General features: G+C 36.1%; 1 protein-coding gene across 1 annotated transcript; it reads left to right on the plus strand.

The window, feature by feature from the left end:
- Nucleotides 1-578: 578 nt before the first annotated feature.
- On the plus strand, nt 579-25,419 carry MYL1 (myosin light chain 1). Its single transcript, XM_055398935.2, has 7 exons — nt 579-899; nt 14,324-14,351; nt 19,449-19,592; nt 21,325-21,498; nt 21,953-22,030; nt 24,235-24,277; nt 25,103-25,419. The coding sequence occupies exons 1-6, from the start codon at nt 780-782 to the stop codon at nt 24,261-24,263; spliced, it is 573 nt and encodes a 190-aa protein (XP_055254910.1). The 5' UTR covers nt 579-779; the 3' UTR covers nt 24,264-24,277; nt 25,103-25,419.

A 25,419-nucleotide genomic window follows, 5' to 3' on the forward strand; every position in this document is an offset into this window, starting at 1 on the left:
AGAAAAAAGTTAAGTGATAGAAAGTAGCTGTGAATTATTCTTTTTAGCATACTGTTCACCTTTAAGAGAGAGGGAGTCAGAGTTTGTGCTCCCTAGAAGGGAAGCCACTTTAAGACTTAATGGGCTTTCCTTATACGTCTGCTTTTTATTTTTAAACACCACTACCTCTTTGCTGACAAACATTTTCTTGCAAATTATGGCAAGAGAGGAGGAGCATGCACAAAGAAGCTGGGTGAAAGTTGGTGATACTCTGCCAAAATTCCAAGTTGAAACCAAATCCTTCACTAAAGTTTCTTAGGCATAGGGAAAAAAAAGAAAATGATTTACAACTTCAGCAGAACTGTAATTCTATGAAGAGAAAGTATCAGTCAATCTACTTTACTGTCACCAAAGGATCTAAAGCTGGCTGGCTTTGTCATACTTCTTTCTCCTTTATATATGGAGGTGGCGGGGGCAGGGGGGTGGGGTGGAAAGCAAGAGGAGTTAAAAAAATTGATGAAGCCCTGACCCTTTTGATTCCATTTATAGTCTGAGCCGGAATGCCATCCCCCGGGACTAGGGAACTGTCCAATCCAGCCCCAAGTGTCAAGATTCTGTTAGGCACTAAGTGAAATATATATGCATGCCCTTATACCGTTTAACACTCCGGGTCCACCTTCAAGACACTGGGCTGTGGATCAACCGAACCACCACTCCTCTTCCAAGAATCACTTTGACAGGTTCTTTTGGAGGTGCTCCTTCTCTCTCTCTCTTTTTTTTAACCCATCCTTTAAAACAAAATGGCACCAAAGAAGGACGTAAAGAAACCTGCTGCTGCTGCTGCCCCCGCCCCGGCCCCTGCCCCAGCACCTGCACCCGCCCCACCCAAAGAAGAAAAGATTGACCTCTCTGCCATCAAGGTAACAAAAAGGGTGAATTGTTTGGTCACTGAAACGTCTCTTAACAGTGGGGAACACTAGGGACTTGCAGAGGGGCATGTTTTTCATTGAGAGGAATGTAATTACTAAGCAAACTGAGAGGAGAATCCTGATTTTAAAAAATTTAAAACAAAACTGCAGCATATAATTTCAGTAAAACTATTACGAGTATGGCATTATATTTGAAACCTGTATTTGCTGTACTCTTTGTTTTCTGTTTATTTTTTTCCCTGAATTGTCAAAGTCTATGTTTTACAAACATTTAAACCTAAACCAATGGTTTCTTTAAACTGGTACTCTTCCTTAAAGCTACATTAAAAAGAAAGTTTCAGTCCCTACTTGTTTCCAAAAGTTTAAAAACAGCTGATGACCCAGTTGTCCTAGATGTATTTGACAGCTGCTTTATTTCATCTGAAAAAGAGATTTTTGCAACTCAAGTTAATTCCCCCTTCAGCTTTGCTTAATAAAATTTGATACAACACTAAATGAGATCTCAGTGCAGACAACTATGCACTCAAGTGTTTCAGTGACTATAACTGTCATCTTGCTTATTTATATACAGCATTTAATTCAGAATGTGAGTTGCTTCTAAATGAAACTAACCCCACCACCACCAATATTGTAAAACTTGTTAGTTATATGGCTTTGAGCTTATGTCTTTGAACTCTTCCTTGCATACTGATCTTGAACTAAGGAGAATGTGATTGATTTTTGTGTCAATACTTTGCTGTGATCAAAGTTCTCGACTGCTGAAAGGTTATCTGCTTTTGGAAAAATGATGCTATGGATGTGCCTGTTACTTCTCAATGATATGACCTATCAAATGTGCACTGTCTCTTCATTCACTGGGCTCTGATTGGTCCAAATGACAGTTTGAAAATCTTCATCAAGGGAACCCTGCCTTATATGGAAAACTAGTAGCTGAAAGTGCCTAGGAGGTGATCATTTCACTAAAGCCAACAGTTCTATGCTAAATAAATCAGAATTTTGCTAACTTTATCCTTGTTAGTATTTCATATGTTGTTCACTTGCAACAATCAAGTTAACCTATAAATAAATAATTCTTTGACTATTTTAATTATAGATACTTAAAATATTTTGACAAAAATATTGAATTAGGTTACCCTTAGATGTATGTGATAATATTAAGTAAATATATTTAAATTTTTTACAGTAGTCCAGTTAAACATGAAATTTTATATTTCAAAGTAGAAGATCATAATAGATATTTTATCTTGAGTTTGTAAGTCACTGAAGTCATATTTGAAAAAAGTTCATCATAGAATCTAATATTGGTTAGGAACTATTCTTAATGAATATCCACTTAGGAGAAGAAATGAATGTTATGTCTTCCAATAAATGTTTTTGTATCTTGAGGACTGTATGCATATAGTTCATTAGGAGAAAATCAAATTTTTCATCTCTAGCAATACTGGTTAATGTATCTTATACATGGACACTGACTACATTATACAATAAGCAAGATTACAGACACTACAATAATTTCAACTGCCTCTATTCTTTGACTCTCCATTTTATATTAACACTAAAGATATGAATCACCGTCAAAGCGATTCCTCTTTATATTTATTATGATTTATAAGACAATATCACCCTTATGTATCTGGGACTACAAGCATTTGGACAGGAAAAAATGTGCCTTCTTAAGGAGAAAATGAAGTATCCCACTAATGAAAACAGGCATTAATTTTCTTCCTCAAGGAACTGTGTAAGAATAAGTAAGGAAATAAAATTTGTTTGGCAGGTAAAAGTCTCCAAGAAAGACAAGTAAGGAATCATTTTTTAAATCCAAAAATTAAACTGATTGCTTCTTTGTAGCAGAGAAGTGATGCTTTTCTATATCTTGAAAACTGGTTTATCCTTTCATCTGTATCTTGAATTAATGCTACTGTGAGCTAGTACAAAGGAAAAAAAAAAGGAATTTCTCCTAGAGAGTCTCTGTAAGGATAGGATATACTCCATCTTCACTATTTCATTGTAGAATGAGAGAGGTGATGGATTTTAATAAGGGACACAAACCAAAAAGGGACGTTAAATGAATCTAGAAGAACATTATCTTTCATTCAGAGAGCTCATTCTTAATAGAAAGAGAAAAAAGAGAAAAACAGAATTGAAATATGTTTTTGTAAAATAATTTAAATGACTTTAATGATATGTATTCAACAATATGAAATCAGTACATATTTATACATATGATAACATAGTCAAAGAATGTGATGCAACTTGAGAAATTTATAATATCTAATTTCATCCCAATAGGTAAGAAGGCTAATTAAGATGTGCATTAAAACATTTCATATTATGATGTTTTTAATCACTCAATGATATTTCTAGATATATTACCTCATATAAGTTATAAACTTTTTTTAAGCAGAGAAAATGAACTTTAAAGAAATTAATAGAGCTATTATATGCGTTCATTAACTTTCTGAAAACTCAATAAAGGAAAAAACTTAATTGGATTTTACACTGTATTTCATAAATCATATAAGATTAGAAATCTAGCTGTTCTTTATACTTTGAGTAGGGCTGAAGTTTAAGTGGAACTATCTTTGTGTAGTATAAATCATATCAATCATAATATTTAATCCCTCAATACTATCCCAGTTATGTTACTAGCCATATATTTGACTCTCCATAAACTGAACAATATGAATTAGTTTTATCAATTTCTTAAATGTGTTTTCCAACTTGATTTCCCGCTTTATTGGTTATTTGTTTAGGACATTTCTTTGGCTGTTCTGACATCAAACCTTTGATATTTTCTGAGGGATGGCTTACTTGATATGCCCTTGCCCCATGGATTTTCTATGAGTATCCTTTTCAAACATCAGCTATGCTGATATCTGAGCATTCAAGCTATTGTCCTGGGTGGTTCTAAGCACTCTTTGCTTTCAGAGAGTGACACTTTAGAACATTGCCTGACAGAATTGCAAATGTAGAAAGTAAAACCCACCATGAGTTTAGCTGCAAATACAAACAAGATTTAACACCTGTTGCCCAAAACTACAACCAAATGAAATAACAGAAGTAGATAAGCAATGAGATGATCATTTGCCTAGATTTTAAAAGATCTTCACTTTAAGCAAATTTTTTGCATGATGCATGCCTTAGCTGGTATGTCGGGATTGCTCTGAGGTGATGAGACTTTGAATATGTCTGTCATTGTGCTGCTTAAATTTTAATTCTTGTTGTAGTGATCACTCAGTCAGGTCATCCCTGACAATATACTGTGGGCAACATTTTTAAAAAGTTGTAAAGGTACAGAATGCATTGACAGAAACTCGTTGATAACAAGTCTCACAACAACAATTGACCATGTGTTTGGGAAACTTAAACTTTCAATTTAATGGACAAGGTGGAAATATAGCATTCCCAATAAATGTATCTCTTTACTGATGAGTATTTAGTGGAGACAAATATTATGTGTTGATTGCAACATCTGACTTGTTCTGGTCCAGGTATAGGATTGTTGGTGTTAATCTATAAATTATTTTTTCTCATCCCTAACAAAGCTAGGACTTCCCTTGTGGCTCAGCTAGTAAAGAATCCGCCTGCAATGCAGGAGACCTGAGTTAAATCCCTGGGTTGGGAAGATCCCCTGGAGAAGGGAAAGGCTATCCACTCCAGTATTTTGACCTGGAGAATTCCATGGACTGCATAGCCCATGGGGTTGCAAAGAGTTGACACGACTGAACGACTTTCACTAACAAAGTTAATACAAACTCAGTCCCACTTAGAAGAATTGTTGGAAAAATAAATGAGCTTATAGCTTGTGAAAAGGTTTGAATATTATAAAGCTCTTTTAATAATCAATATTTATTATTAATTTATTCTGCGCTTAATTACAATATTTAATAGTCAAAACATTACACTCAGGTTGTTTTTAGCTACATTTTGCAAGAAACCAAGCCTAAATGAGGTTCAATGTCAAGCCCATGTTCAAATAACAAGTATGTGATAGATCTAGGATATAACCCACCAGGATAAATCCAGAATCAACTGTATTAACTGCTTCCTAAACTACCTCCTGTTATAAAGGGTAAGTTGCTGTTTCTAAGAATGTGAAAAGAAGACTTTTTTGCTCTTAAGAATGAAGGTAAGAGTGATCAGTGTAAGAGTGACTCTCATGTTGCCCTCTGCAGCCAGGGGAGGGGGTAACAGGCACACATTAGAGCTAGTTCATCCAGACCTTTCATCTTGGCAACTCATTGCTGTTCTGTTTTCCTCAGCTTTCCCTTATCTTAGCACCTGTTGCTGACAGGTTGGGTCTTCTCATTTACAGATGGAAGGTGAGATATTAGGATCCCAGAAAGACACCCTAGTCACTTTGGTCCAGCTTCCCATAAAAAGTTGTAAATGGAACATGGATATTAAAAATGCTGTTATGAGAGTAGACCGGTAATTGCCAAGGTGGGGTGGGGATGGGAGAAAAGAGTGAATATTATCAGAGGGTCCAAACGTGCAGTTAAAAGATTACTGAGTTCTAAGGATCTAAAATACAATATAATGACTATAGTTAACAGTACCATGTTGTATACTTGAAAATTGCTAAGAGAACAAATTTTGTGGTTTTCACCACAAAAAAGATAACTATGCAATATGATGGTTATATTAACCAACTAAACTTATTGTGGTAATCATCAAAATCATCACATGTTAAATAATCATGTTGTACACATTAAACTTATACAATATTATGTGTCAATCATATTTCAATAAAGCTGGAAAAAATTATACCAAAGTATATTTAAATGTTGTTAAAAGTAGTGAAACTTATTGAATTTTAAAATAATTTTACTTTTGTTTAATTAAACATACACTTATGTCAAACCTGACATGCAAATTTTGCCATCAGACTAATATTCTAAGAACAGTATGGGTTTGTGTTTTGTTTACAAATAACTGGAAATCTCAACCAAATATTCTTTGGAGTGATATAAAGAAACATAATGCCACGTGTATAATGATTAAATAGTAACTAGTCTGAGGAAAAGAAAGAGGGAAAGGAGACATATAGTCAATTTCTAATTAGAATTAGATGTAAGTTGCTTCTAAGTTTTCTTCATATAATTTTAAGAAGCTGTCTTATTTTACCCTGGCCTTTTAATACAACTAGAATGTCAACCAGTTGCAATATTCATCCATTTGTGGCATGATTATAACTTCAGAAGCAAATCAAAAATTATTTGAGACCATCACTGAGTATTGGTGTCGAGTTTCCACTTTGAAACATCTACCCTGTAAAAGAAGAGAACAGGTGGAGTGAAGTGAGAAAATATTAAAGGGCCTTCTGTAACTCTGTCTAAAATTATATTTTAAATATTTAACTAGATAATGTCTTTGCAAAGTAAAGGCAGTTTGGAAAGGAATAAGAATGTTTACCACTAATTAGTGAATAGCACTTTTAATTTTAAAAATAATGAAATTTTTACAAGACAAGGAGACCACAAAGTGACAGTGCCAAATTTAGCCTCTCGACATTTTAGTGCTGCGAATGAACCCCCTGGCAAGTTGTCTTTAGAAGCCTTTCCATAATTACCCAGCATTAAGCACCATCTGACTCATGGAAATTGTGGCAAGGATTATATTTAGTCTGCTGATACTACATTTTTTTCTTCTTCTCTTCATACTAGAATACTTTTTATATGAAAAGGAGATCTTCTATAATTTGTTCCTATATCAAGTTCTACATTTTGTTTCTCCTCCCAAATCAGAATCTGGAAGGCAAAACTTACAATATACAAGTAGTAATGGCTTCAATTATACTGGTGAAAATGTCAGTTATATAGATAATAAACTCTTGTCATCTTGATCATAAATCAATAATAGTGGATTGAAGCCAGAGCAGAAAATTTTTTCCTTAAGATAAAACTACATCTTATTCAACTTGACCTTCTTCCTTTCACTGTGGCAAGTGAGGCTCTTTGTACATAGTTATGTACCCAGTGACATACCACCTTCTGATATAAGTAAGATATAAAACATTCATTAGAACTGTTATGAAATTTTGTTTTGCTCAACTCCTCTTTATCTAAACTGGTTCAAAGTAATATATCAAATTGTTAGCAACTATTTTCCATGGGAAAATGCGACTTGCTGTAGATACTACCAAGAAAAGGATGAAAAACTCAAAACATTACAGAACGACAAGCAATCCTAGAAACCACGCAGAATAATATTTCTTATTTGAGGAAGCTATAACCCAGAGACATTACTTTACCAACAAAGGTCCATCTAGTCAAAGCTATGATTTTTCCAGTAGTCATGTATGGATGTGAGAGTTGGACTATAAAGAAAGTTGAGCACCGAAAAATTGATGCTTTTGAACTGTGGTGCTGGAGAAGACTCTTGAGAGTCCCTTGGACTGCAAGGAGATCCAACCAGTCCGTCCTAAAGGAGATCAGTCCTGGGTGTTCATTGGAATGACTGATGTTGAAGCTGAAACTCCAATACTTTGGTCACCTCATGTGAAGAGTTGACTCATTGGAAAAGACCCTGATGCTGGGAAGGATTGAAGGTGGGAGAAGGGGATGACAGTAGATGAAATGACTGGATGGCATCACCAACACGGTGGACATGAGTTTGATTAGGCTCCGGGAGTTGGTGATGGACAGGGAAGCCTGGTGTGCCACAGTCCATGGGGTCGCAAAGAGCAGACATGACTGAGTAACTGAACTGAACTGATAACCCAGATAAGAGAAGTTACTTAATCAAAAGACATGATTCATTACAGAAGCACCAGGACAAAATTTTGAATGCCTCAAGCCCCATCTAGGACTTTTTCCACCCTGTCAAAAGACCTGAAATCACCAAAATAATAATGTCAATATTCACATATCCCTGTCGTTAAAAAAGGAAGTTCTACTCCAGAAAAGTAGGAAAAAGAAGATATTTACAATTCCTTAAAATACATACACAAAGACTTTTATTCTAATCATGTTATTTTAAAAATAAAAAGAGGAAGGAAAGAACATAAACGCAGCTTGGATTTTTAATTAAATTATGCACAAATGCACAAAGTAGAACAGGAGCAACTCAAGAAATCTTAGATTTGTTTATCAACTATTGACAATGGGAAAGCTGATGAGAAATCCAAAGAAGTACAGACTTAGGTCACATTTTAACATTTTTATTAAAATTCACTTAAACTTCCCTGTTAATTCCTGTGGGTCTAAAATGTATTGTTTTAATAATCCAGTCTTTGCTCTAATGTGAGTGAATTCAGGTGACTAGTCTAGGCATCCTAAGCACAGAATTACTCATTTCTTCTTCTGTTCGGATCAATTTATCCAATATAACCATCTCTTCTCTCTTATATTAGACAACTCAGGCTGGTACTATATTCTCATTGCTCTTAATTTCTCCTTTTTACACCATAGTAGAGTCACCAGGCTAAATATATCCTTTGTTGAAATAAAAAGTGCAATAAAATAAATTAGATTAAGTGAACTATTCTGAAGCACAAAACCCTCAGAGTTCCAAAATGGTACTTCTGCCTGCCTTTTAGAATAATTCCTCATAACTCTAAGGTTGGAGTAAATATAATTAAGTTTTCGTTAGGGTTTGCTTACATCCAGATCTTTGTTCTCCCTGCCAGGCATTAAATCAACAAACATGCAATGACGTTTTCTAGATTGAAAAGTGGTTAGAGTAAAGGTCTTTCCTTAACCTCATCAGTCATTCTTCTTTGTATCTAGCAGTGATGATTAAGCTCTTTAAAAACTACAGTCTATCTTCCTTCTTAGGGCATTAGCCCTCAGCACTCAACATCACATATCTCCCAGATCATCTTTAATTATAGCTTTTCGTATTATACTAAAGATCAACATACATCAGTCCGACAGCCTGTTTGAGTAAATGCATGTTAATATTTTTCCTATAAATCAACTCTTTCTATATACCATCTGCTTTGTTTTGTCTTTAATCAGTCAAACCTCATGATTACTATTAGAAAAATATTTCTCAAAGTGAGAAACAATCTGAAAACATTGCAATAAAAATCTTTTTTAGTGCCAGTATCTTGTCTACTATATATTTAAATCCAGTACTGTTTACTACATGAATCATAAAAATGTGGAATGTAGTTATTTTACCAACAGTCATTTTAGTATGTAGACTAAAATGAAAAAAAAAGCTTCAAAAAAATAGGGGATGGTCAATTAGAAGTCCTGATCATAACATTTATATAAAATCTAAAGAAATGTTCTGGAAAGATAAAGGCATACATATCAATAAGGGCTTCCCTTTGGCTCAGCGGGAAAGAATCTGCCTGAAGGGCAGGATACGCAGGAGATGCAGGTTCGTTCTCTGGGTCAGGAAGATCCCCTGGAGATGGGCATGGCAACCCACTCCAATATTCTTGCCTGAGAATCCATAGACAGAGGAGCCTGGTAAGCTTACAGTCCACAGAGTCGCAAAGAGTCAAACACTGTTGAAGTGATTTAGTGTGCACGCATGCACATAATATCAATAATTTTAAATGAGCATGCCTACTAACTATGTGCCTGGCAGTTCTAGGTGCTGGAGATGCAGTTCCAAAGGAGAATGAGTGCATGAGTGCCCCTTCCTCTAGAATGTAAGCTCTTTAAAGGAACTGACAAGGACTCTCCCCTCCAGGAAGATAATATTCTAGAGGAGGAAACATGTTTGAAGGAGGAACTTACTATACACCTGTTCTGTGCTGTGCTATGTGCTAAGTCACTTCAGTTGTGTCTGACTCTTTGCGACCCCATGGATGTAGCCTGCCAGTCTCCTCTGTCCATGGGATTTCCAGGCAAGAATACTGGAGTGGGTTGCTGTTTCCTTCTCCAGGGTATCTTCCTGACCCAGGGATCGAACCTAGGTCTCCTGCATTGGCAGGCAGATTCTTATCCACCAGCACCACCTGGGAAGTCCCTGTTCTAAATATTTTAATTTAATGAAACTTCTGTTGAGTATCTAATGTAGACAAGGTATTGCATAGGATCATGGGGAACACAATCTAGGAATAAGACAGGGGCAGCACTCCAGGAGGGAGAGGTTGGCTCACACTCAAGTTCACATCATGGACCAAGGGAACCAGTCTCCAGGAGCAGCCTGTGCTTCCCAGAAGTTTACAATCAGGAAGGCTAAACACACTGAAGTGGGATAAAGGAGTTAGACAAATAGAAAAGGTTCTTTCAAGGGTTTGAAGGATAATTAATTTCCAAAAAACAGAGATGACAGGAGAACATTCCAGATAGAAGAAATATTTTATTTATCAAAATAAAATGATGCCATAGCAAATGGAGTCCAAAATCAGCTGACATTTTGTATTCATATATGCCTTTGTGCAAAGCGTTGATTACTTCATCATTATAATACCCAGGAAGAGATACAAGTGAAAGTTTTTACCATTTGTCAAAGTGAAAAAGTGTACCAGAGAATAAATATCATCTTCCATTTATTCTATGAGGCCAGTGTCTAGGTCTTTTGACTTTTAAACTACAATTTATTCTCTAGACTAGACTAGACTATAGCCTTCTCTACCATTATCAATAACTTTTTAAAATGTTTCAGTTCAGTTCAGTTCAGTCACTCAGTCGTGTCCGACTCTTTGTGACCCCATGAATCACAGCACACCAGGCCTCCCTGTCCATCACCAACTCCCGGAGTTCACTCAAACTCATGTCCATCGAGTCAGTGATGCCATCCAGTCATCTCATTCTCTGTCGTCCCCTTCTCCTCCCACCCCCAATCCCTCCCAACATCAGAGTCTTTTCCAGTGAGTCAACTCTTCGCATGAGGTGGCCAAAGTATTGCAGTTTCAGCTTTAGCATCAGTCCTTCCAATGAACACCCAGGATTGATCTCCTTTAGAATGGACTGGTTGGATCTCCTTGCAATCCAAGGGACTCTCAAGAGTCTTCTCCAGCACCACAGTTCAAAAGCATCAATTCTTTGGCTATCAGCTCTCTTCACAGTCCAACTCTCACATCCATACATGACCACTGGAAAAACCATAGCCTTGACTAGACGGACCTTTGTTGGCAAAGTAATGTCTCTGCTTTTTAATATACTATCTAGGTTTGTCATAACTTTCCTTCCAAGGAGTAAGCGTCTTTTAATTTCATGGCTGCAATCAGCATCCACAGTGATTTTGGAGCCCCCAAAAAATAAAGTCTGACACTGTGTCTACTGGTTCCCCATCTATTTCCAATGAAGTGATGTTTACTTTCCTCAATAAGCATTAAAAAAATCAAACTTTCATTCTCTATGTGATAAATATATGGATTAAAAACTAGAGTGAAGTAGTGTGATAACTGCCTCCATTGTATTTTAATAAATAATAAACTTTTACATAGTATGCAAGTGGCTATGAATAACTTGTTTATGACATAAATACAGCTATTAAAATGACTTTCCAGTTTACATGACAGATTTTACACACATTGTATATGTATTCAAGGACTCATTTTTCTATTTGAAAAAAAGAAAATGAGCATTATGAAGGGTATATGATGGGTATTATATAGGGTAACTTTGATGATTTACCAAAGAATATGATAGTTCTCAATACTGATCATAGGGCAATTCAAATTTAATGACACTATACCTAAAACTAAAACAAAGAAAGATGGTATGCTGTAGTGGCTTTAATTTGTGCATCAAAAGTCATGAGACTCCAAATTACAGTTATCAAAGGTGATAAATTCCCACCTTGGTCCCTTTCTTTCATTTTTCCCTAATGATTGAGAAGATTTAAATTGTTTTATTAACTTCTATTTCCCAACAATCTTTCAAAATGTCAATCTATTCATGAAAATATGTTTATATGGTTTCTAATACTGTTTAAGTTATACTTTCAATCCTCATTTTGGGACTCAGATTCTATCAGATTTTCTTCACTACTTGCAGACTTTGGACAAAAAAAAAAAAAAAATGACATACATTTAAATGTTGATTTCTTTCCAAATGGCTTGGGGAAAGTTGCAAAGTATACATCTGTCATAGAGAGATACTATGCTTTTCATGATCATTTTCTTAAAAATAGTTGCTAAAACAGTACTTAAATTGGAATTTATCTCTAACATTTATTATGCCTTTGAGTTGCTTTTAAGTATATAGAAAACTGACAAACATGTCTGAGTTTTAGTGGGCATCTAGACTGATCTTTTCCCAATATCATTCTAGGAAGTGTAGGAAATAGGAAATTACCTATTTTCACATACGCTGCCATGAATATTTAATACCAATCCCATGGACACCTTTAAAATTCTAAATTACAACTTTGCATTTCACAGTCTTTACTTTGGATTCTTTTGGTTCTCAGTCTGAGTCACAAAATGTTCGACATGACAGAAAGGGAAACAGCATGTTCTAGTAAGAAAGTAAGCAACGTTTATAAATTTTAAAAGAATAGGTATAGAATGAGAGGGAAAAGAACACAAAATGACCCATCAGCTTTCCCTCCTAGAAGAATTTCATAAATTCAAAAAATATGACTAGTCAGCCACTATAAAGAGAACAGTGCATGCTCAGTCACTCAGTTGAGTCCAACTCTTTGCGACCCCATGGACTGTGGCCTGCCAGGCTCCTCTGTCCATGGAATTTTCCAGGCAAGAATACTGGAGTGGGTTGCCATTTCCTTCTCCTAAAGAGAACAAGGAAGGAATCAAATACCTACCCGTAAGGTAAGAATACTAAGGAAGAATACTAAAAATGGAGATGAAAACCATCCCTAGCTTAAATGAATTCTATGCTTCTGAGAGTACAATGTTCAAAAGAATGGTCTTTAGTTGGAGATTTCACAAACTGACGAGATTTTCACTTGTAGGACCTTAAGAAGCACATGGAATGTGTGTGTCCCTTTCAAGTCCTCTGAACTTTACCACAGGGGACAGAGTTCCAGAGGCTCTTCCTTCTATAGCAGTTGCCATTTGAAACCCCAAACCAGTCCCATCCAGTAAGTTCCATTTATACCCAAACTGCTGACTTAAAGCTTGCAAAGTCCATAATTCACTAAGAGAAGAGGTCAGTCAGAGTCTTTCGAGAAATTCTAACCCCTCTGCCACAGAACAAATAAGAATTTTCTTCAAGGAAGACACTCCAAGAGACTATCTCAGGGGTAAAGACCATAAAAGTACTGATAGGCGTTGGTCTCACCATGGCCATCCACTCTTAGGTTCTGATTTCCTAAAAATAGACCTCAGGGTACAGATCTCTCCTTCCCTTTGCCCTAAGAAAGTTAAAAAACCCTCCAAGAGGAGTGGCTACTTCTCTCTGGAACCTGATGCTTGCTGTGAGGTCACAGCTTCTCCAGAAATAAAAGGCAGCCTCAGTAAGGGAGGACCCACTCAGGGATTGGAGCGGCCCTCAACTCACTCTTCAGCTTCGCCACTGTCTGCAGCCCAGCAGCTCCATCATGGTGGGTCCTATGAGAAAACTGTAATTTATAGGCAGATATGATAGTAGATAGGAATGAAACTGAGGAGAGAACATACTCAGTATGAGTCTGTAGAATCTACTTTTGGTTTTTATCGAGGTGTGTTGAGGATAGACAAGGTTAATTCAAGCAATTATGCCAACTAGAGAAATACATCTTACTTGCAAAAGAAGTACTTTATGCTTCACCAACTTTCTATATCTCATAAAGTGTATTATATCTAAATTTAGGGGGAAAAACTTGCAATTATAGAAAAATATTACACCTTAAAAAAATCCAATGATGCTGATAATTAAAATTAAATAAACTACTTTTGATTCATTGGGTAAAACATACTGGTTAAATAGAAGACTTAACGTGATCTTTTTAATGCAGTGTGTCTGTAGTTCTTAATACAGTGTATCTATACTAGACATATCTTAAATGCACCATGGATTATGATATTGTTCCAGGAAGAATTTGATTTAACGTTTGTTAAATTATTGACTCATGGGTTAAGATACAGAGAGACATTCCCTAACTATGTTTTGCAATAGCTCTTTATTTTTCCTAGATTCAAAAGTATCCTAAGGCAAACTTCTTATTCTCTGACACCAACATGGCTTCCTAAAAACCTCAGAGCAGAGAACACTCCCTTCTGTCAATGCATTTGAAAGAGTACTAGTTGTTTCTTTCTTTCTTCCTTTCTCTCACCATTGCAGTCCTTCAGTGCTGAGCAGATTGCTGGTAAGTGAACTGAGCTTCTCTACTTCAGAGGTAGGCAGAGCACTGCTCAGTTTCTGAAATAATACTCATCTCCAAGGCATGTTACTGTGTGGCTCGAACCATGAGTATCCAAGCTATGCCTGAACTCTGAAAAGTAGGCATACTTTTTGAGCTTACTTTGACGATTACTCAGGGAATGAGCTTGGATACATTTAAAAAATCAGGACATTTTTGTTTGGTTAAAATATTCTTTGTGGTTAATTTCTTTCTAACAGATCGAGTTCTCTAAGGCACAGCAGGATGGTAAGTTTAAACCATATAATTGTTAATATGTGCACACTCATAAAGATGGCATGTGAGAAAACCAACTCCCTTGAGATGAGATTAGCTCTTTCTAATTATCCCCACTGGCGCTGTCACTCTAAATATAAATGCTCTCAACCCCTCTAAATATAAATGCTCTCAACATGAACCCTTCATCTAAAATCAGTAATAAAAGGTTTAAGCAGACAAAAGCTAAACACCACAAAATAATTCCTTGTATTGTGATTTCTAAATAGAACTAATTTAATACAGTAGGTAATACCATACATATACCCCCAAAAAGGATGTGGATCTTGGATGGCTGATTTGTTCATCAAATCCCTAAATAGAAATTTGGCAAGTCTATATGGCTCACTTTAGAAAATACAATTGATTATAAAACTGCCCAGTTACCAAATACACATGATTTCAATAGGCACCACAGTGAGTTGAGAGAAATAGAGGGTGAAGTGGATCTAGGGGAAAAGTACAATCCGAGATAGAGGGGGAAATGATTTATTAAAAAAAAAAAAATCTGTGGAAGGAACCTTAGACATTTCCATCTTTAGAGATGCAGGACAGGCTCCCAGAGGGATGTTGAGACTGACTCAAAGATCCAAAGAATTAATGATAGCATCAAAATCAAAAATAGCTGAATTAATTAAGAATTTATTTCATAGAAACAGTTTCTAATTACAAGACTTCAAGCTCTAGAGATTCAAAAGAATCTGAATAGTTTCACTAACACTTTCATTGTTTCTTCTTCAGGTCTTTAGATCTAAGAGATCCCATGGCCTATGAATCTTGCTTTTTACTGGAAAGTGTTGGACAAAATGTTTTATGGAAAAGAGTTATACACTTAAATAAATTGAGACAAAAATACATCTACAGAAAGAATGGAATAAAATAATAAAATTTTAGTTGTATTGTTCATAAAAATATGTGTTATTATATATTTTATGATATATAATATAAAAATAATTGTGAAGATACTCATAAGAATATAATTATAATTATACTCCGTTCTATACCTAAAGGAGTCAACATTTTTCAGCTTTTCTTGAGTTTTGAGAATATCTCACATTTGTACATCAGTTAAAATATTTCAAAAAAGGAAAGAAAATAAAAGGATATATGCTATAGTACAGACTTATACATATCTACTTCATGGTCAATGCCTTCATGTAGACAAATTAGATGATTTGATGACTCAGCTCAAGATCATTTGACATTGTACTAAAAGGACTAGTTTTTCTTTGAAAACAGTTGGTAATTCTGCTATGGTTTGCTTGATTTTTAATCTATTTTAACTAATGATGCTGCTACAATATCTGCTACTGTATCCCAGTCCTCTCAAATAACTTACAGTGTCATTATGACTGCTAAACTATGGTAGAACCAAGCAACCAAAGCCTTAAAAATCCTTTGAAAGACTTTTAAATTAAAAGGAAATCTTATATTTTAAGAAATAAATAAAGGCATACTTTGTTTGTTTCCTTCTTCAATGATTAGTTTTTCTCACAGCTGCTCTATTTGAATGTATCACAAGTTCGGAGTAAAGACAAGAACACCAGAAAATTATAGCATTCTAAGGGTGTTAAGTACTGTGCCATCCAGAAAAGTTGACACTAGACACATGTGGCTTTTAAAATTTAACCTGTAATTAAGTAAAAATAAATGCATTTAAAAGTCTACTTTCTGCTTTGCACTAGTCATATTTTAATGCTCAAAAGCCATAGGCAGCTGGTAGCTACTACTCTTTTGGGAAACCTGTATACAGAACATTTCAATCATCACAAAAAATCCTAGAACAGTGTTGTTCTAGACTAGGGGCTGGCAAATTTTTCCTAGAGGGCTAAATAGTAAATATCTAAGCATTTGTTGGCACTACAGTCTCTGTGGAAACAACTCAGTTCTGTCCCTGAGGTATGAAAACAGCCATCAGTTCAGTTCAGTTCAGTTCAGTTCAGTCGCTCAGTCGTGTCCGACTCTCCGCGACCCCATGAATCACAGCACGCCAGGCCTCCCTGTCCATCACCAACTCCCGGAGTACACTCAAACTCATGTCCACAGAGTCGGTGATGCCATCCAGCCATCTCATTCTCCGTTGTCCCCTTCTCCTCCTGCCCCCAACCTTTCCCAGCACCAGAGTCTTTTCCAGTGAGTCAACTCGACGCATGAGGTGACCAAAGTATTGGAGTTTCAGCTTTAGCATCAGTCCCTCCAATGAACATCCAGGATTGATCTCCTTTAGAATGGACTGGTTGGATCTCCTTGCAGTATAAGGGACTCTCAAGAGTCTTCTCCAACACCATAGACAATACATAAATGAATGGGCATGGCTATATTCCAATCAAACGTTATTTACAAAAAGAGGTGGCCAGCTTGTAGACAGTCATTGGCTAACCCATGTTTTAGACTCTTCAAGGGACTAACTAAGCTTTAAAAATCTGGAGTAAGAAGAGCAATATCTTTCTGTTATTGGCCTTTAAGTCAACAAAAGACTTAATGTTAAAGAGATTCCATTACAGCCCATAAAACCCTATTTCTATATCAGCATCTGACCAGGGTAATAGGGAGCCCTCTGAGCAATCTTGAAAGCCTCGAGCCAGTAATAAGAGCAGTTCAGTTTCACAATTCCCTTAGAAAAATGAAAAATTATATTTGACTAATGACCCCCACAGGACCTACAGCATGTCTTTTAGGTAAGGGAAATTATCTGTGATGTCAATTTGAATAGAATTTGAGGGGGACATTTCAGCAAAGATTGGTAACATGATCTATGTTGATTGTGAATTTAATGTCTGAAGGAAATGGCAACCCACTCCAGTATGCTTGCCTGGAGAATCCAAAGGACGGAGGAACCTGGCAGGCTACAGTCCATGAGGTCGCAAAGAGTCAGACACGACTGAGTGACTTCACTTCACTTCACTTCAGTCTTGAATTAGAGGATGAAGGGATGGTTAAGATATTTTTCTGAGTCATCTACTTAGATATTATAGTATCTCTTGATCTGAGGCCACTAATGGCCTAAAAAGAATGCTTTCACTTCTAACAGCTCATTCACAAATGAGTTTTTGAGTGTTGGTATTAAACTTCAACAGATCACCATCAGTACTTTTAGATTCTCCAGAAAAAGTGATTTATTTTAGCTTTGTAGTTTCAATTAAAATGTCTTTAAGTGAAAAGTGAAAGTGAAGTCGCTCAGTCATATCCAACTCTTTGCGACCCCATGGACTGCAGCCTACCAGGCTCCTCCATCCATGGGATTTTCTGGGCAAGAGTACTCGAGTGGGTTGCCATTGCCTTCTCCGGTAATGTCTTTCAGTTCAGTTCAGTTCAGTCGCTCAGTCGTGTCCGACTCTCCGCAACCCCATGAATCCATAGTAGCACCTCTTTCTGTCTTTTTGGTGTGCACTTCTTAATTTGGGGTTAATGTAATCCTGAAAGGCAAAATCAATTCTATCAAAGGAAAGTGACCAAATTTAGAGCAAGTAAGCCATAGAATGGGGCTTCCCAGGTGGCATTAGTGGTTAAAAAAAAAAAAAAAAAAACTCACCTGCTAGTGCAGGAGACATAAGGGATGTGGGTTCAATCCCTGTGTGGGGAAGATTACCTGGAGGAGGGCAAGGCAACCCACTTCAGTATTCTTGCTTAGAGAATCCCACTGACAGAGGAGCCTGGTGGGTTACAGTCCATAGGGTCACAAAGAGTTGGACAAGACTGAAGTGACTTAGCACACACGCACACAACCAACAGAGTGACTGTTATAAAAACAGACAACACTTTTAAAATGTATACTTACATACACCCATGAATACAAGTAAAACTAGGGCAATCTGAGTAAAATAGGTAGATTCTGTCAATGTGAATATTCTGGTTATGTGAATATTCTGGTTATGATTATATACATATATGTATCATATAAGATAATTTTGAAAAATGCTAATATTGGGGGAAATAGTATTTCCCCCAGACAGAGTATTTAAGAGATCTCTTTGCATTTTATAATATTGCATGTGAATCTACAATTATCTCCACAAAATTTTAAGTTAAAATATATACCTGCAAAATAAAACTAATATAGCAACATGTTATCATATGTAGTACTTGAAAAATATGAAGTTTAAAGCAATCACTATAGCAATAGATTCAAATAAATATGCTTCCTCTGACTCTGTTACACTAGGAGCCTATTAAAGTCATGCATCAGTGGTTAAAGGACACCAGAGAACTTAGATATTTGTGCCATCTTTCTAAAATTTTCGTGAAAACTGAAGTTACTCCTGAAGAAAATTAGTTTAGAAGAGAGTCTAGGAAGTTTGTACCTCAAGAGAAGTTTTTCTATAAAACTTGAGAAGTTTGGGTTAACCTCACGTGACACAACCCCAACTGAATGTTTGTTTTCTTGAAATTTTATTAACTTTGTTAATTATATGAGGGATTTTATGAGGAATTCTTAAGATTTCTCCAGGCATCAGAATTTCTTAACCCAGTCCTGTTTCCAAGGCAGATGAAGGAGATATGAACAAATATGGTGAGGATTCTCAATTCCCATATCTAATAAATAATAACATATGACTTGAAATTAGAAATGCTGCTTTAAAATACAGAGAAGGCACTGACACCCCACTCCAGTCCTCTTGTCTGGAAAATCCCATGGGCGGAGGAGCCCGGTAGGCTGCAGTCCATGGGGTCATGAAGAGTCAGACACGACTGAGCGACTTCACTTTCACTTTTCACTTTCATGCATTGGAGAAGGAAATGGCAACCACTCCACTCCACTCCACTGTTCTTGCCTGGAGAATACCAGGGACGGGGGAGCCTGGTGTGCTGCCGTCTATGGGGTCGCACAGAGTCGGACACGACTGAAGTGACTTAGCAGCAGCAGCTTTAAAACAGTCCCAAAAAGAAATGTCTAAAGAGGGTTGACATTGAACTCAGAAAAGGGAAATTCCAAAGATTGCAACTTAAGAGACTGGCAAAAGTTATAAAAGAGAGGAGAGTTTGAACTAGATTGGATCCTTGATGAAGTTTGGGTTCCTTTATAAGTTTGAGGCAGAAAAAAGGCAACCAAATGTTTCTTGCTTCTTGCAGAATTCAAGGAGGCGTTTCTCCTGTTCGACAGAACAGGTGAATCCAAGATCACCTTAAGCCAGGTTGGTGATGTCCTTCGGGCTCTGGGCACAAATCCCACCAATGCAGAGGTCAAGAAGGTGCTGGGAAACCCCAGCAACGAAGGTAACCACATGTTTTTCCAAGGAGCTGGGAGTGTGTGTGCATGTGTGGGAGAGTGTGTATGTATAGGAGAGAGAAGGTTATTGAGAAACAAGTTCCATAGAATAGGATTTAATTTACTCCTGATGGTAACTATGTTTCTTGGCTATCTAGTCTCAGTTTTTCCTCCATAAGATAAATTATGGAGGAAATCTGAGAAATCATAAGCATAATTTCATGTTAATGAAAGGAAATAATACCTAATACTAATATCCTCATCATCATGCTATCTAAATATACCCTGCTTCTGTAACCACCTTAAAGGAAACTTGGTTATCTTAATTAAAAATAGACAGCTGATACCTTAATAAAAATTCTAGAAAGAATTAATAATCTTAAGCCAAAACCTGCATTTGGTTGCCCAAGGAAAATCCTAAGGCAAAAGGTAGTGAAATATATAAGTGGCAAGACCGCAGAGGTCATTGCTGGGTAGAGTAATCTAGTCATTAGTCAACAACAAGGAAATTTTTTCTAATCCCATTGTTCATGGCAAAGTATAATAGTCTTCAGGAAAACACCACTCTGAACAAAACTGAAGTTTTTTTCAAGTAGCTATCTCAGTTTATCTTTACCATATGGAAAATAAGGCTGGGAAGGCAATCTCTTTCTTCTAAAAAAGACTATGTTCCTTTGTTACAAAAGAAGAATATTTGATTAGGAAAAAAAAAAAACTACCTCTGAATCAGTCTGGCGGAATTTTCCTCAAATTATAGTTCCTTTGGACAAAAATGTCCACATAACTCATTCAAAAAGTAGCTAAGAGCATCAGATAAAGTGAGAGCTCAGTTAGTCAAATTCATTCTTAGATGCCATTTTCTAACTTATCAAACTTCTGTCTTCAATGGAATTATTAGATAAATGTTCATTTATTTAGCATTCAAATTTAATTTTCTCAATATTACTCAACGTACTAGATTTCTACACTATGAGGAAAGACTGGTAAATGAATTTTGATTTATGGGTACATAACTTTATCTATTTGTGTACATCTGATTAGTCTGTTTTATACCTTTGCTATGAATACCATTTACCTTGTCAGAAGGTTACTAAAGAAATTCTTATCATCCCCAGACTTCTGAAACCACAAAGTCAGGAGATCACAAAGTATTTAACATGCACATTCTTCTCATAGGTTTCTTTTTTTTTTTATTAAAATTTAAATAAATTGAAAGCTCTGTAAAAGTTCAAACAATGGTGGAGTACATATTAAAGTTCAGCTAGGTTTTGCTATATTTATATGCCAATAGGTTTGTTATCAGTATATTTCTATACTGTTTCCCTAGTATCTATAGTGTTTGTTAATTTACAATACTAATAAAATAGTAGCTAACACTGATCAAGCACTCAGTTTGTCCCAGGTACTGTAATAGACTGTGTATTATTACCTCATTTAATGTTCACAAAGCACTACAAAGTATCTCTTTTGAAAGATTAAAAAGTTGAGGCACAAAGAGGTTAAGAAACTTGCCCATGATCACATATTTGTAAATGGTGAATTAAGGATAAATGCTCAAGCACTAGGACTCCAGAGGTCATGCTTTGTTACAAACTTTCTGTCATCAGCCATTTACCAACTGAAATTTAAGCTGTATGAAGATCTTTCTGATGATCCAGAATGAACTTTCAAGCTTAATTTGTAACTCAATGGTAGCATTTTATGACAGCTGATAACTCTCCAAATTGAAATTTCTTTCAGAGATGAATGCCAAGAAAATTGAGTTTGAACAATTTCTGCCTATGATGCAAGCTATTTCCAACAACAAGGACCAGGGTACTTATGAAGACTTTGTTGAGGGTCTGCGTGTCTTTGACAAGGAAGGCAATGGCACTGTGATGGGTGCTGAACTTCGTCATGTTCTAGCCACATTAGGTAAGAAAAATTCACTTCAGTGGAGTTAATAGGACAGAGTATGTAGGAAGGAGCATGACTTAGGGGAATCATGTTATAACCAAAATAAGTAGGGGGAAAGACTACAAAGGGAAAATGAAAAGTAATAGTCAAAAGTTAATGACCATTTCAATTAGCCTCAATGTCAGTGAGTTTATTTGGGGGAAATGGTCTTAATAACTTGAATTATTGGTTATGAATAAGTAACATAGGGCACTGTAGTTCTTACAGGATAGAGTGTGGATGATCAGGTATAATATGCATTTAATTCATTTATTCAAAGACAATTTATTGGCAAACTTCCTGCCAAAGGAACAGGAAAGTCTTGGTGTCTATCCTACAAGAGGTCTCCAGGAGTCCAAATCTTACCACTTACAGTGGAATTTTGAGAATAATCTCTGGCTTTCTTCTTGAACAAAGAGTTTTGTTTCATCAGGTGAAAAGATGAAAGAAGAAGAAGTGGAAGCCCTGATGGCAGGTCAAGAAGACTCCAATGGCTGCATCAACTATGAAGGTATAATTTCATGTGCTCTGGTGGTTATAGCAACCCTGAACTGATTGAGTTGATGGTGGATGCCTTTTGAGTTTAAAACAACTTATTTTTCTCTACTCTCTTATTGAACATACACACATTATTTATTATCAACCAATTACACAATAACCCTAAGGATCTGACTATAAACATAAACTTTATTTCAGTGGGTTTTAACATTTTTGTGCATTGTTATACAGACTAAAATGTGTTTTTACTTTTTCATTAAATCTTTAAAAAATTTTTTTTTAATTTTTAATTGGGGGAAAATTGCTTTACAAGATTGTATTGGTTTCTGCCATATATAAACATGAATCATCCATCTTACTAGATCTTCACAACAACTCTGTAAGACAGCATTTGTGTCAGAATAAATGTTAAATTTAATATTAATTCTTTAATATTACAGTTGGAGATATCACAAAATCCTTTACAGCAAGCAGTGATGAAAATGAGGAATCTGAGTGCCGAAGATGTTTAGCTACTTAGTGAAGGTCACATCATTAACAGCAAGGCTAGTGCTAAAATATAGTTCTCCTTATCTAGTGTTCTTGCTTCAGTTCAGTTCAGTTCAGTTCAGTCGCTCAGCCGTGTCCGACTCTCCGCGACCCCATGAATCACAGCACGCCAGGCCTCCCTGTCCGTCACCAACTCCCAGAGTACACTCAAACTCATGTCCACAGAGTCGGTGATGCCATCCAGCCATCTCATTTTCCGTCGTCCCCTTCTCCTCCCGCCCCCAACCTTTCCCAGCATCAGAGTCTTTTCCAGTGAGTCAACTCGTCGCATGAGGTGGCCAAAGTATTGCAGTTTCAGCTTTAGCATCAGTCCCTCCAATGAACATCCAGGATTGATCTCCTTTAGAATGGACTGGTTGGATCTCCTTGCAGTATAAGGGACTCTCAAGAGTCTTCTCCAACAATTTATCTCATAGCATCCGATTAACTATTTCTTGCCACCAGTTTATAGCAGCTTCACCCAGAGGGTCTGAAAAGCAATGCACCACCCTAAAATAAAGATACAATATAAAACTACATGATATAACTTGTAAATTTGAAATGTTGCAATAAACAGAAATTTATCCACCCTCCCAAAAAGACTAATCTCACCCCATCTCAATAAACTATGTTGATAGCTTTGATGTCAGTATGGACTTACAAAGTCTAATAACTTGGATAAAGTAAGAAAAGAAACACAGAGGGGAGAAGAAGGGAGGGAAAAGAAATAAAAAAGAGAAGAGAAGAGGACAGGAAAGGATAGGAGAAAAAGAAAATGCTCAACCAAGCATATCTGCACTGACAATCTTGGTTAAACTTTACTTTTTTCTATAAACAACATTTTACATTCAGTTACTTCCATAAGTGGGAAGGTCACCTGGAAAAGGAAATAGCAACCCACTCCAGTTTTCTTGCCTGGAGAATTCCATGAACAGAGGAGCCTGGCAGGCAACTGTCCATAGGGTCACAAAGAGTCAGACACAATTAGCAACTAAACAACGACAACAAAGAACAATGTCCAACAATATAGAATGCATCAAATAGATTTTGGTACAGCTACACAATGACATTCCCCACAGCTCTAAAAAAGAACGAGGACACCCTTATTTATGGTTATGGTAATATTTCTAAGTACATTGTGCAGTAAGAAAAATAAGAGCAAAAGGGTTTGTAGAACTGCCACCATTTGTGTAAAACTAAAAACTATATAACATATATTTGTATTTGGGGGGGCTTCCCTTGTGGTTTAGATGGTAAAGAATTTGCCTGCAATGTGGAAGACCCGGGTTCAATCCCTGGGTTGCATCCCTGGATTTCAAAGACCCCCTGAAGAAAGGAAAGGCTACCCACTCTTGTATGCTTGCTAAGCAAGCATAATAACTCCACCAACTTAGCTATAAAGAGGAACCAGATAGCTAGGAGACAGCGGTGAGGAACATTTTTTGTTATAAACTCTTTCATACTTTCAAGAAAAACATTTAACCATGCGAATGTAACACTTACAAAGCTAAACTTACAAAATCAGGGGGAAAGCCATAAATCTAGTATTAAGAATAGTGGGCTATACAGAGTTTAAATAAATAAACTCTAGAGTTACAGCTAAGATTAATTAGAATTAAGTTAACTTACCATACTATTCTTTTATTAAATTTGACTCTTTTCTAACTCTAAACTGTATTATCCCTACAGCTTTTGTCAAGCACATCATGTCTAACTAAATGGAGCTCTCAAGGTATCTATCTGTTCCCTCTTTAATATATAAGGCTTTCTCAACATTGTATTTAATGTAAAGAGTTATTCATATTAATTATTAATAGAATAAATAATTATTCATATTAGCCAGAACACATTAATATAATTAATATTATATGAATATTAATGAGTTATATTATTTCAACTCCTTGAGATGGGTTTTTTAGAAATAGATTATTTTTGTATAAGTGTACAAGCAAAAACTTTTGAGGTTTTGCTCCCATTTATAGACCATATCAAGGCTTCCCTGGTGGCTCAGTGGTAAAGAACCCATCTGCCAATGCAGGAGATGTGGGTTCAGTCCCTGAGTCAGGAAGATCCTGTAGAAAATGAAATGGCAACATGCTCCAGAATTCTTACCTGGAAAATGCCATGGACACAGGAGCCAGGCAGGTTATAGTCCATGGAGTCACAAAGGAGTCAGAAATGACTTAGAAGCTAAACAACAAATAGACCATATCTTTATCTGTACTATAATTATGCAATGGAGAGTCAAGAAATCAGAGAATAATTAATAGATTTAATTGAAATATAAGAATAATAAAAACATTATCCTAGGTTCTTTGAATAACTCTAAACTGTATTAAAGTAGTTTTTAATAATCACTGCTCTAGAAAAGCATATTATCACAGTCCAAAGTACAGCACTTGAAACCAGGTTTGTGCAGCAAGGAAATGCCATCCCTTGGAATTGATGATTCATTTTGTGCTTTTTTCTTCTTTTTCACTTTACATTATTTCCTTCCCTATTTTCTTTCTGAAAAGATTCAATCAATATCTAACTCTTTTTCCCTTTTCCTTTATAGATCAAGCATTGTTTATGAAGACTGGCTGAACCTTATTTTAAGAACACCCATGACTAACTGTCCAAATCTGTTTATCATCATTTAGAAAAACAAAACAATTTGTACTATTTTAAACTGAAGGACTCCCTGAATTTTTATACATTTTATGTTTCTCTCTGAATTATATTCATACCACACAAACTAAGTGTCTGCTGATCTAGACAATAATGGTGAAATACTGACAATCTCAGATCTAAGCCCTGCTGTTTATTTTCTATCATGGGTCAAAGAACATCATTAAAATAATAAGTCAATAAATAATTTTAGTCAGTCTGGAA

The sequence above is a fragment of the Moschus berezovskii genome, chromosome 2, assembly GCF_049115385.1.
Source record: "Moschus berezovskii isolate FMDL1 chromosome 2, NW_MosBer_1.0, whole genome shotgun sequence".
NCBI lineage: Eukaryota > Metazoa > Chordata > Mammalia > Artiodactyla > Moschidae > Moschus > Moschus berezovskii.